Consider the following 13,973-nt stretch of genomic DNA (forward strand, 5'->3'; position numbering starts at 1 on the left):
CAGACGCCATGCTCTCCTCTCCCCGGCAGACCCAGGATGGACGTAGGCTAGAATCTTCCTGGTAAGCGCTCCTTGGGGTGCTAAACACATGAATAGAATTGGGCCAAGCAGTGTTTAAAAGAATACAGTTTGTGTGTCATTATTTTGGGGCATAAGCTAGCCATGCGACCAGGAGCTGGGGCGGCAGGAACGCAGCCCACAGCTCCTACTACAACCACCGACGTCTGACTTCCCAGCATCTTCTGGAATCCTGACTATCTCTCTGCATCTATTCCCTTCTGCCCTATTCAGAGGTCTCTACTGACATGAAAATTATAGATTGACGTCCTTTACCTTAGGAGGAGCAGCGTAATCCTTGTCAATGATTCACCTCATTTTAGGGAACCTGTTAAAATTCAGTCTCTGTCACTTTACTTTCCACACATAGCCTGGTCCCTTTGCTCGGAAATAACCATGCCACTTCAGTCAATAGCAGGTGTGTGAATATGCAGAAGACCATCGCCCCGTGCTCTGTGGGCTTCGTGGCTATTTTGGTGTCGTTTCTAGAGAAAGCTTTTCTTTGCGGGTCCTCTGTCACCCCAACTTCTTCACTGCTTAGCCATCTAGAGGCATAGCTTTAAGCTGCTGTGACACAGGCCGGGGGGGGGGGCGGGGGGGGAGACGCTGAGATGATGAGGAAGCTCCAGGCGACTAGAAAGGGATTTACCTCTGATTTCAGTCAACACCTGGCAGCTGGCTATGCAACTATTTCCTGAAACAAAAGCAAGTAATCCGAGTTCTGGGTGTTCCCCTACCTCTTGTCACCAAGAGACTCCACCCCCCACTGGAGGCACCCTTTGTTACTGCAGCGACAGTGTGCACATCTCGTCTGAAGTCCTGCTTGATCTGTTTTCCAGGCTCCACAGACCCCTGTCCAAGGGTTAGGTGGCCTATATCACCTAATATGGTTTGTCCTATTATGCAACTCTGGGTTTTGAAAGTCTCGGGGTTGAAAGATGTTTGTACTTCACTCCATGCCATCAGAAACAACAAATAAGCAAAACCAAATGGTATTTTTTTTAATCTCACTTGATTTTTAATGTGATTAATAGCGTTATTAGCAAATATACGAATAATGACAGGCAGGATAAAAACCCTGCAGAGACGGTACCTGGTCTCTGCCCTTCGGACCCCTGCTACACTACACAGAAAGGTCTAGTGCATGGCATCCTCATAATGGAGTCAGGACTAGGACTCATCAACAAGAAGCAACGACTAATGGGAAGATCTTTAGAATGCATCTTTCAGTGTTTGAATCTACCGGAGGAAAGAAGTAAATAAAAACTTTGCTTCTTGGTGAGGAGACGGAGCTAGAAATGTCCACATGGAAACCTGCCGCTGGAAATGCATCTCTCCAATATGCAGGCCACAAACTTGGTCCCCTTGAGTTTTCAACACCTTCACTTTCTCTTCTTCCTCCTCCCATTTCAAGGAGACAGATTTCTACATAATTCGAGAATTGCTCGAAACTTCCCTCTGTGTGTACATGAAATGCTAGTATTTGGTGATAGAGATGCAAAAGGTTGTCATTGTCAACCAAGTTACTAGGCATAGTGATAAGGTGCATTTCAGAGAAAGGTACCTCGTGGGAGAGGAAAGTGCAACGTCTGAGGTACCGTCAAAAGTGCAAAGCTGTTAAGTCTGTACACTGTATGCACGTGCCAACCCCAGTACAGCAGGATCTACCCCCTAAGCCACAGGAAGCAGGGGAGATGTACTCTCATCGACATCTTTGATTATGTGCACACAGGAGCGGTCGGATATGTCTGTGTGTATGTAGGTAGGTGTGAGTGTGCCCAAGAGTAACTGCTTGATGGCCTGTGCAGGTGTCTAGGAATTAGCTTCCTAGAAGTTGAAGGTTCACCATTGAGAGAATTTTGCAATCTCTACTTCGAAATGCAATTCCGTGTTAAAGAAGCACTACGCTTGCAGCAATGGTTGAGCAACTTCCACCTGCATATACTGTAAAGTAGGTACCTGGCTCTGAATTAAATGCTTAACGAGAACTACCAAGAACACGACGACTATAATGCTGCCAAGACAGATGCCTATGTAATAAGGGTAGGTCTCCTCTGGCTCATACTCGCCTGGCTTGTGTGTGGTACTCTGTGTGTAAGGAGTAACTTTTGGAGTTGCTGAACTGAGGAGATCCTGGACATTCTTGAATGATCCATTGTGTGGCAGGGCGGTGATATTGAGGAGGTGGCAGAGCAGCGGGTACAGATCTGTGGAGTTCATGGCTTCTTTTGTGAAATTCTTTCTGAAGGCAGGACCGTGGGCTAAAAATATTGGATTCATTTCTGCTAATGCATTATCATAACCATGGTTGCCTACTGTGAAAGAGAAAATGCATGAAGAAGTTAGCCAACCAGATGGCATTAAAATGGAAAGATTTATCGTATGGTCATGTTCTGACCTCAAGTGCAAATTTTATCCCATTTGACTTTACAAAAATGAAATCATCTTTTGTAATCTCTGCTGCTGTCAACCCCACAAATCACCTCAAGAAATCAAATGGTTACAAATCTTTCTTATGGTCTCTGCTCCCTTAGACAGCAAAGAAGGAAGGGAACAGTGCAGAGCTGGGTCAAGTCAAGGTGGGAAATGCAGGTGGATGATTGATTTTGTTTTTGATTTTGTTGATGTTTAGCAAACACTTACAGGGTAGCTACGATGTCTAATCATTCTAAAGCAAGGTGGTGTCAGTCTTAATAGTAGTAAAAGCAAACCCCATAATCCCCAATAGAAAGTGAAAGCAATGCATAAACACAAGACAGTACAGCAATCCACCCTTCAGTCACAGCTACGACCCATGATGGAAACCAGGTCAGAACGTGTAGGCATAGTGAGAACTTAAGAGGTCGGTCTTCTGCCGTGCATACCCAGTGATTCCATTCAAAAACAAAGGATTGGAGCTGCTTATTAAAACTGAATGGCTGGCTGACGTGGTATCAGAGCAAAGACATGGCAATGGTTACTGTGAAGATGGTGGCCTAGGAAAACTGACAGCCTTTTATTTTAGAGTAATAAAAACTGACTCACGACTCCAGTTCTCTTACTTATCCTTGCTACAAGGAAATTCACAACAGCATCCAAATGCAGAAAGTGAACATTCAAGTCCACTCTTTGAAAGTCACTGATCTGTCATTTCAAAAGTAATCTGAAGTCTTCCTGTCAATCTGATCCACCTGCAGAAGTCAGTCTAAACGACGTAATTCTTTTCAGTTTATTCAAGGAGGAATGACGCTGGGCTTATGAACCAATATAGTAAGTATCAGACAAGGTACTTTGCTCATCTGCTTAACTGATAATAGCATTGAAAATAAGCCATTATATAATATTATCCAGAACTGATTTAAGGGTGGTTGCCATCATTTCCGTGAGAAGTTGAGATCTAGATTCTAAATCATATAAGAAAGCAGTAATAATTCTTTCATATAACCTGTGCCAGAGAACCAGATTTAGGAGGAAATCTTAAATAATGGTAGTTGTTGAAATAAATGTTTGATTTAATGGGCGGTATTTAATAATGAGTACCCAAGGAAGATGGTTCTCAGACGCCACTGTGAATGAGACGCCTTGGGGCCACATAAAAACTGAGGGCTAGGCCATGTCCTCCCAGCGTCCAATTCAGCACATCTAGACTGGGCTCAAGGATGTGCCTTTCCAGCCATTTCCAGCTGATCTAGATACTGTTGTGCCAAAGGATGCCCCTTGAGAACGCCTGCCTTTGGACTCAGTAACTTGTAGAATTATGGCAACAAAGGACCATAGTAGCAGCCTATCCATTGGCTAAATGAGCATAATGTAATTGAAACAGAATCACTGAGGTTTTTCTATCAAAAAATAAATGGGAGCAGCCCATGGAGCAATTGCAGTTCACAGAACCAAAGACCTATGATGTCTCCCTAAGTGGATGTTAACTTAAAAAAAAAAAAAAAGAAATCTCCAGCAGACCTTTTCTGAGTGACTGCTCAGACCTGCGGAGTTAACAAGCGGAACAAATGAAGGCAGAAATGATTCCCATGACACAGCCTCCCCAGCTTCCTTGATGTGATCAAATAGTGATTTACAGATTATTTGTGGGCACAAATACTCAGCAACCAGAATGTACATCTCTGCTGTTCGGAGTCACACGAACACCACAATCACATGGCCACGCAACTACTTCGCTTTCAGTCACTGAACAGGGCAGCAACCCAATTCTATCTAAAGCAACACTTTTATATATTTTTCTCCCAGAGTTGGGGATCAAGCCCAGGGCCATATTAACATACTAGACAAGCATGTCTGCCACCATGCTCTATCCTCAACCTTGTATGTCTCTCATGTACATATCTTAAGAAACATTTCTAGCCGGGCGGTAGTGGCGCATGCCTTTAATCCCAGCACTCGGGAGGCAGAGGCAGGCGGATCTCTGTGAGTTCGAGGCCAGCCTGGTCTACAAAAGCTAGTTCCAGGACAAGAACCAAAAAAGCTACAGAGAAACCCTGTCTCGAAAATAAAAAAAAAAAAAGAAACATTTCTAGGTGAGAAGTGATACGACACAGACCCTTCAACAGTAAAGTAACACAGAGTTAAGAAAAATCAGCAAGTAAACTGCTGTATTATCCGCAGCCTCCACGTTAGCAAGAAACGATGCAGAATGGGAAGAAATAGGATAACATACTCACACATGAAATCATCTGACTTATTCTGCAAAATATACCACCCTTCATCGGCCACTGCCACGATTGGCTGAACTCGATCATTGTGCCTGTAGTGCCATCGTTCCGGTATTTCCTCCTTTTTGTAGACTGTTAGATTAGGATGGGCACTGGCCAGCGCAGCATAGACTTCATCGAACTTCCCTACGGAGGAAGGAAGAGAAAGGTTCCCAGAACAAGACTCACATTCCTGCAGACACAGGAGACTCCCAGCTGATGAAAAGGGCCGGGAGGGTGAGCATAAGGAAATGGAGGAGTCATGCGTGGTTGGACTCCGCACCCTGAAGAAGAAAGAATCTTGAGGGGGAAATAGAAATGGTTACTCTTCTGTCACTAGCACATTCTCTTAAGAGTAAAGCTCCTTAGCCGGGCGGTGGTGGCGCACGCCTTTAATCCCAGCACTCGGGAGGCAGAGGCAGGTGGATCTCTGGGAGTTCGAGGCCAGCCTGGTCTACAAGAGCTAGTTCCAGGACAGGCTCCAAAGCTACAGAGAAACCCTGTCTCGAAAAACTAAAAAAAAAAAAAAAAAAAAAAAAGAAAGAGTAAAGGTCCTTTAAACATGCAGACAGATGCACACACATCATCTGTCTTATAGACGCTACCAAATATCAAGGATTTGTGAAATCCAAATGAGATCACAGCTTAGACTAAACACGTGGCAGTCAGTCACTATGAATGTAGGGACAGAATCTCTGCAGAAGAGCATGGTATGTGGAGGCCACAGGTAGGGAGAGGATGATCAGAGGTGGCAAGTAGCCTGAGAAATGGAAAGGCCCCCAGTATATTGGGGGAATTGGAGAATACCCCAGAATTTACAATGTATCACACCTCGCCACTATCTTTAACTTTGGTTCATCAAATCCATTTGTCCTCTGTCTCTCTAGTCCCCACACCTCAACAAGAGAATGCCACAAAAGGACTTCAGTGCCTAAGGGAATCTGATGGATTGAGAAGACCTATGAGTTGCAAACTGTGTGTACAGGCACACGTGCATGCTTCCGCGTGGCTACGTAATAGATTCTGCTTAGCTCCCCTGAGAGCGCACAATTCCCACTGGGGAGGTAGCACGGCGTTTCAAAATCCATTCTCTCCCTTGACACAAGTCCAACCCTCCAAGGTGCTACAGTTCCATCCGGAAAGGCGGGCCTTGCACGTTCAGCTACACATATTGCAGCTTCTGGGTGTTAAAGGTTTACCTATCTTTAAAATGTAGCCAACACTGGGGATTTTTACAAAGAAGGCAAGGTACTGTTAAAACTTGCTGACCAAACTGAAAATAAGCCCGAGATTGACAAACACACTTTCTCTTTCTTATTCTCTATTGCTTCTCTAGTAAATGGGTCTTCATTAAGGGTCTATTGGTGGCCACAGGCTTCCAAGAGATGACTGTAATTACATTCAAAGGCCATATCCATTTCTCCTGAGAAGGGGGGGGGTCATAATTATTTTTATCATACTTTGTGATTCTAAAATGCTTAAAACCTATGGCCCAGGTGTCAGTATTTAGGCGGGGGAATAATACTCTGAGAAAAGAGATCTTTGCCTTCAAAGTCTAAGAACTAAATCTTAGTACTCTGTCAGGACACACGTCAGGACTTACAGACGCTGGGCGCGTCCAGTGCTAGGCTCGGATGGGCGTGAGGTCAGACTTACCTTCTTTTGGCAGGATGGCAGCTACAGGCGAGTGGTCGATCAGGGTATAGTGGTCTCTATCCAGATAGCGGTCCAGTTCTATCACCCTCTGCTTAGAGCACTGGGTCATTCCATGATCGCTCGTGACGATTAGGTTCACGTTATTCCATAACTTGGCCTTTTTCAGCATTTTTATCAGATACCCTAACTTGTGGTCGACGTCTGAAATGACGGGCCCCATGAGGGGACTGTCAGGTCCCACATCGTGGCCTGTGTCATCAGGCTCTTCCCAGTAGAGAAGACCAAGGTTGATGGGGTCTTTGGCTGTAAACCATTCAATGATTTTGGCAACTCTGTCTTCAAAGGAAACAGACTCATTGTAAGGTAGGTAGTGGGTAGGGAACGTCTCATGGATCCTTACGTCTGCTCCCGGCCACATGGCTGCCCCACTAGCGTGCCCTGCCTTTTGGTTGGTAATCCATATGGGTGTGGCTTCTTCCCAAAACTCAGAATCATAAATGTCCATGCGCTCCAAAGAGAAAGATTTGTTCAGAATAGGATCAAACATGCTATTTGCAATAATCCCATGATTCTCTGCAAAGAGACCAGTGACCAGAGTGTAATGGTTAGGGTAGGTCTTCGTGATGAAGACATTAGTGACCTGCTTCACATGAACACCGTATTTCATGATATAATGAAAATAAGGCGTCGGAACTTTATATAAGTAATCCCAGCGGAATCCATCAAAGGAAACCACTAGAACCTTCTGCTGTTCTGGCTGGAGAGAAAATGTAGTTGAATGAGTTAGGGCAGCCAGTGTGCAAGACAGCACGAAAAACTTTGGAATCATTTTCAAAGTCCTTGATCAGCCCAGCATAAGGTAATCTGTAGAACAAACATAGAGAAGTTAATGGTAACAACTGGGATTTGTACATTTTCTTCCAAACTGAGTCACAGCCTGGAAAACTTGTGGTACAGAACTTCACTTGACAACAGGACACCAAGGCCAAAAGCTTAAGTGCCATTTAAAAAAACAAAACAAAAAACAAAAAACCAACTTTTTACTTTCCACTAAACTATCAAAATATATTCCTTACAGAAATCATTTAAATGGGCTCCACAATGACATTTAAAAAGATGATTGGCATATATGACTTTTCAGAGACACTTTCAGAATGATCTAGAATGCTTTGAAATTTTTTATTACCTTTTTATTTGGTGTGTGTGTGTGTGTGTGTGTGTGTGTGTGGTGCATTTATACACACGCAGGCCATAATGTGCCTGTAAAAGTCAGAGAACAACTTCTGAGAGATACTTCTCTCTCTCTACTATGTGAGCCCCTGGGAGTGAATTCAGGCTGTCAGGTTTATCTGCAAGTACCTGACCTGTTGAGCCATCTTACATGCCCAACCCAGAATTCTGTCCAGAAACTTTTATATCGTTAAGGGACTCCTGACTTTATTATAAATAGGACAAATACAGAAACTCAGCAACAGAAAATTCTATTGACTTATTCAATAGTGGTACGTATACACACACACACACACACACACACACACATAAAATATACATTTTCGCTGGGCGGTGGTGGCGCACGCCTTTAATCCCAGCACTCGGGAGGCAGAGGCAGGAGGATCTCTGGAGTTTGAGGCCAGCCTGGTCTACAAGAGCTAGTTCAGGACGGGCACCAAAGCTACAGAGAAACCTTGTCTCTAAAAACCACAAAAATAAATAAATAAATAAATAAATAAACAAACAAACAAATAAAATAAAATATACATTTTCATAGTCAACCCCTATGCTTGAATCTTCTGTCTTAAAAGGTATTTTTATAGAGAAAAGTAACAAAAATATTTATTTTTTGTTTGGTTGATTTTGTTTTTTCCAGACAGGGTTTCTTGGTGTAGCCCTGGCTGTCCTGGAACTCTCTTTATCAATCAGGCTGGCCTTGAACCCAGAGATCCACCTTGCCTCTGCCTCCCAAGTGCGGGGATTAAAGGCTTGCTCCACCACTGCCCAACTAAACATGGTTTCTTGAACGAAATAAACTTTGTAACTTTCAACTATATTTAGAAAATGTAATCTATATTAATTTGTTAACTGTCAAATCTTCGGGTTCTGTGCACTGCACAAACAGATTCTAAACTAAGTATAAATAGAAGCATACTGCTCCAATTCGATCGAGGTAACAATCAGTCAGCATCGAGAAACCATTTCCCAAGATTCAATTTCTTTGAGTCCACATTTGTTTTTCTTTAACATGTGCACGTTTCTTAAAAGTCAATGCAAAGAAGCATAGATAAGTAATCCTGTGCGAATCTGACCAGCTCTCATCATGGCTTCATGCAAAGAAATCTCTTATATTCGGCTTTAGCATCTTCCTAATTCAAACATGGTGAAGCCATTATCATAACTCAGAAGAGGCCCAGTCTTGCCCTGCTATATTCTAGACTGAGGTGAATGTAACCTTTGTGGCATGCTGGCTTTGCTTGCATAGGAGCTTAAGGTAAGATTTGTTTTTTGTTTCGATTTTTGGTTTTTCAAGACAGGGTTTCTCTGTGTAGTCTTGGCTGTCCTGCAACTCACTTTGTAGACCAACCAGGCTGGCCTTGAACTCCCAAGGATCTGCCCGCCTCTGCCTCCCAAGGGCTGAGATTAAAGGTGTGCACCACCACTGCCAGACTAAGATTTGTTTCATTTTTAACTGTAGTTTCACCTAAATTTGAAACTCATTTAAACACTGATCTCATGACAATGATTCCAAACATAAATTTAATATTGTATCATGAATACCACTCATTTTTTTTCCAATTCTGGAAGCAACATTAATGACGAATGCAATGGGGGAGTTAACTGTATGCAGGATATTGCAAGTATCCTGACTAACCTTTGTGACCCATCCCGGTTCCGTCCCCCATTTCTTTCCCCCAGTTTTTTCTCCCATCCCACTAACACGAGGGAACTTATTATCAACCAAATATAATTTAACGCCAAGAAAGAATCAATTGCATGGAACATCTGATTTTCATCTATTTTAGGAAATTCAGTTAATTGCAGTTAATAGAAGAAAACTCTTTTCCTGGGGCAAACTGAGCTGAGAAGACATGAAGTGCTGTCTAAAGCTCAGAAATGTTTGTCAATAAAAACCAACATAAATACGTGGGTGAAATAGTGCAGGTGGGGGTGGGGATGAGAAAAATGGACAGATCTCTTTCTTTTCTATGCTGAAATGGCACAAAGCCCTGGAAACCTTTAGATCTGGATGCAAATCAAGCTGGCCTTCCCAGTCCTTCTTTGCCCCAGCTTCCCCCCACCCCCACAGCCCGTGCAATCAAGAGCACCAACCAAAGGGCAGAGGGCAGGGAAGAGGAGTGGGCTTAGAGAAAGGTGTCTGAGGGGGTGGGGTGGGTGCACCGGCTCTTCACCATCAGGGTTACTAGGCCTCCCCGCCCCCGGCCCCCGGACTGGTGATAGCCCCAGTGTGGGCCTCGGGAGGGAGGACACTCATTCCCGGGGACTCACCGGCGCTGTGGTCGGTCGGTTCCGGAGCGTTAGGGGCGGGGAGCTGGCCGGGAGCAAGGCGCGCCGGCGGATCCCGAATCCCCGTAGGCTCACCTGCACGGAGTCCCAGCGAAGAGCACCTGACCCGTCGCCGCCCACCCTGTTACTGGAACGCCATTGGCTCCCTTAGGCTTGTCGTTCTACCCGGGCAAAATATCCGCCCCTAGGAGTAGCTGTGCTGCCTGTCAATCAGTAGAAGCGGGGGCGGGCGCTGCCTGGGTTTGGAGGAGGGGGACCTAGTGGCCAGGCTCCAAGAAAGCCTTTCTCCCGGAACTGTTCTATTAGGTCTGTTACCTCACTGATGCTGAGGAACCATAATGCCCTATCCCAGTGGTTGATAGTCTGCAACTCATGTTTGTTACAGCCACTTTTGTTCAATCACTTGTCCTGAGTTTTCTTCTCCCTTCATCATAAACTGGTGACGTCATTCTGTAGGTTTTCATTGGAGGAGGGTCTCCAGAATATCTATGAATTGTCATGAGATGATGTTTATTGTTTGAGACAAGATCTCATTTTTCTCAGGCTGGCCTGGAACTCGGTTTGTAGACCAGGATGGCCTCGGACCTAAGACCTTTTGCCCGTCCTCCTAAATGCTGGGGTTTACAGGCGTACAGTCACCATGCCTGGTTTTATGAGGCTCTGGGAATTGAACCCAGGTTTTCCTGGATGCCAGTCGAGTACTACATCAACCGAACTATATCCCTAGCCCTCATTAATTCTTTTGTTCACGTATAGCTAGTGTCAAGTACTTTGTCTGCAAAAGTCAGCTCTGTAACTCTGTAGTTTGGAGTTTGCGGTCCAGACTACCCAAAGAATAGCCCCCAGGAAAGCTCCAGTTAAACCAAGGTAGGCTCGGTTGGAGTAATTTACTCTGGGAGGAAAACAGAACTGTCTGGATGGTTTGCCGGGCTCCAGATGCTGCTGTGTCCACAGTGTCATTTCAGGAAGGCACCCACATTTCCGGTTTGTTAGTGATTCAGTTTCATCTTTTTCTTTTATTGTGGCAAACTAACTTTTAAAATGTAATTAATGATAGTTTGAGGCCTGAAGGAGTGTAGTCAGGGTCCTGATTTGTCTATTTGAGTCAAGTCATACAAGCCATATATGATGGCAACGACAACATGCCACTCTGGGAGACTCCATCTAGCTCTCCAGTTTCCCTATTCTAATGTAGTCTAATTAGATAGGATTCTAAGTCTGTCTGGGATAGAAAGTACTATAGCTCAATTGTCACAATTACAGTCTCAACATGTAATCAGCTGGTAAGGGAAGGACGCAAGCATTCACAACAGTGACCTTGGTGTCTATCTGGAGCAAATACCCTCTGTTTCATGCGCTGGAGCTGTGGAGTTTGTAGTCGTGTTCTGCTGTTCTTTTAAATGAGTGGAGCCTTTTGGTCTTAGCCTTTGGTGTACGAAGGGACAGTGGCTACCTGCTAAGTTGGGCGGCAGCACCCCAAAGGACATTCGGGCACTCTGCCACAGTTACTTTATAGTTTCAACACGTGGGACGTGGGATGGAGACTAGGAGGGAGGTTGTGTCTGTGTGCAGCCTGACCCAAGACCGTGAAGGTGCACAAGTTGTTCCAAAGCCCTAAGCCCTGACCTTTGAAACTGTTCAAAGTTGGAAGGAGGCGGTTCAGTCTCATAAGTCCTTATCTCCCCAGCCCAATAAGCCAATTCTGTGTTTGCTCAAAACAAAGAACACCCTATGCTCATCACAGAGCAGGTCTGAGAATGGGCCTGTCTTCATGTGGGTCATTGGGTATCACAGGCTCTGGTCAAATGACAATCTGCCTCACTCTGCAAACTTTTGTGGAAGTCATGATTGCTTCCACGGGCTGCGCTTGTAAAATTGCACAGAATAGTTGCTAAACCATAGCTCAGAACACAGACGACAACTCACAAGGGGCTTAGTGAGCTCAGGCACCATTTCTAGATCGCCATATAATCATGTCTAGTGATCAACTGGTAAGCTTGCAATCTAACTTTTATTGCAGTGGGTGGAGTCTTGCTCAAACAGGGAATGATTATCCCTTCTTACCGATGATGCACTTCCTGCTTCCACATCTGTGCTAAGTCAGTGGTCTCTGCTTCTGTGCTGCCACAGTAGTTATTCAGCAATGAGTGTCAGAATGAGCTATAAGGGTTCTTTTATTTCATGTGAGTTAGCAGGATAACAGAGCTAGGAGTATGCATGTGTCTGACCATAGAACAACAAAAGGCTCCAATCTTGTTTCACAGGTTTGGGGTGAGGAGTTGAGGATTAGACCATTCTCTTCCTCTGGGGCTGTAAGAACATTGTGCTGGACATTGGAATAATCAGTACTTTATTATTTGCTAACTGAATCACGAAAATAGTTTTTTTAAGCTAGAATTTATGATAAGAACGAATAAATTATTTAATAAATTTTAAATTATAGAATTGAAGAGATAACTTAACAGGAGCTTGCTGCTGAGCTGCCTCCTAACACCCATGGTTGTCAGGAAGTTGTGCTGGCTGGTTTATGTCACCTTGACATAGACATTTTGAAAGAGGAAACCTCAATCAAGAAATACTCCTACCAGACTGGCCCACGGGCAAGCCTCTGAGGCATTTTCTTTATTGTTATAGATATATGAGGGCCCAGCTCTCTATGGATGGTGCCCCCACCTGGGCTGGTGGTCCTGAAAGGAATTCTAGACACTAAAAAACAAAGTTTAGCCACATTTATTTTCCCCCCAATGGGCTTTGCTTGCTAGTTGCATGCTGTGTCTCCTTTAAGAGAGGTTTTTCTGATTCAGTGGTAGCAGAAAAGAAGCCACAGCTTTGCCGCTTTCTGGGCCATGATGACAACGCAAACTCTGACTCTTTCTGGAGGTCTGGCTATGGAGCATTTAAATGGGGTTTGTGAACAGAGTGCTACAACTTGCTTAATGGCAGCATAGACCACTGTGTGCCTAAAAATGGGGCTGTGAGCATGGCTCTCAGAGGCAGCAAACAGCTCTGCCATGCTGAACTGGGCGGGGCAAGCAGGAAGTGCTGTATTTTCCCCAGCAATGGCACTGCTTAAGTTCATAAGAAGGGCTTAGCATTTTAAGAAGTGTTTCTGGTCAGAAAAAGGTTACAGATATGCAATAAAGATAAATGCAGATATAAAAGACCTCTGAATGGGTCACAGTGTACATAGCCTTGGGAGAGAGAAGAAAAGGAGTATAGAGAGTTATAAAAAAAATAAATTGTTAAAAAATAAAATAAAACCTTTAAAGAGAGCATAGACAGTTAAATTAAAAGAAGAAAAAATAATAAGTCACATAAAGATGGAAAATACACAGAGTCTGGATTATGTATATTATTGGGTTTTTTTTTTTTAATGTTTTGACTGTGAAGAAGCTAAGTAACCAACATATATGCTTGTTTTCGAAATTTGGGTATAAGGATATGTTGGTTTGGAAAAGAGGTTCTTTTTTTGTTTCCACATAGGATGAGAACCTGTGGAATCCTTCAAGACTAATGTGGTTTGAGGCACCAAAATCCCCTGAAAGGTTGCTATGAATACCTTCACCCCCCAAATTTCTTCAACCCAATAAACAGCAGGAAGCAGTTTGGAGAAGAACTACGCCCATATTCCCAATATTGTTTATAAATGTTTCTTTACATTTAAAGGGGGATATGCTATAGAGATTTGCATTGGTATGGATCTTGCTCTATTGATACAAATTTAAGGTCAATCTTGTTATATGTATATTTCTGCCCTTGATTAAGGCATTGTGTTTGTGTAGCTTGTAAATGTAATGTATAATTAAGAAATATAGGTTAATAGATAATCACCTATAATAGTCAAGTTTGTAGTCATGTTAGTTAGATTTTCTAGATGTGCAGAGATGTATTTTAGATGGATGGGCATTCTTCAAACCTTTCGAAGACTACAGAATATGGCATTTAAAATATTTTAAGAATTTAGGACTTTTCATGACCGTGAGACACATCTGCTCCAGGCAGCACCAATAGACTTCAAGAGGAAGATGGGCATCGAAGAGGCTCCTTATGGAGTTT

At 43.7% G+C, this 13,973-nt stretch overlaps 1 protein-coding gene across 1 annotated transcript; it reads right to left on the reverse strand.

Annotated features, from left to right (window-relative positions):
• Window positions 1-677: 677 nt before the first annotated feature.
• Enpp5 (ectonucleotide pyrophosphatase/phosphodiesterase family member 5) lies at window positions 678-10,052 on the reverse strand. Its single transcript, XM_057794705.1, has 4 exons — window positions 9,900-10,052; window positions 6,399-7,262; window positions 4,713-4,889; window positions 678-2,372 (listed from the first exon to the last, which is right to left on the reverse strand). The coding sequence occupies exons 2-4, from the start codon at window positions 7,225-7,227 to the stop codon at window positions 1,960-1,962; spliced, it is 1,419 nt and encodes a 472-aa protein (XP_057650688.1). The 5' UTR covers window positions 7,228-7,262; window positions 9,900-10,052; the 3' UTR covers window positions 678-1,959.
• Between the last annotated feature and the right edge of the window lie 3,921 nt (window positions 10,053-13,973).

This window comes from Chionomys nivalis, chromosome 19 (genome assembly GCF_950005125.1).
Source record: "Chionomys nivalis chromosome 19, mChiNiv1.1, whole genome shotgun sequence".
NCBI lineage: Eukaryota > Metazoa > Chordata > Mammalia > Rodentia > Cricetidae > Chionomys > Chionomys nivalis.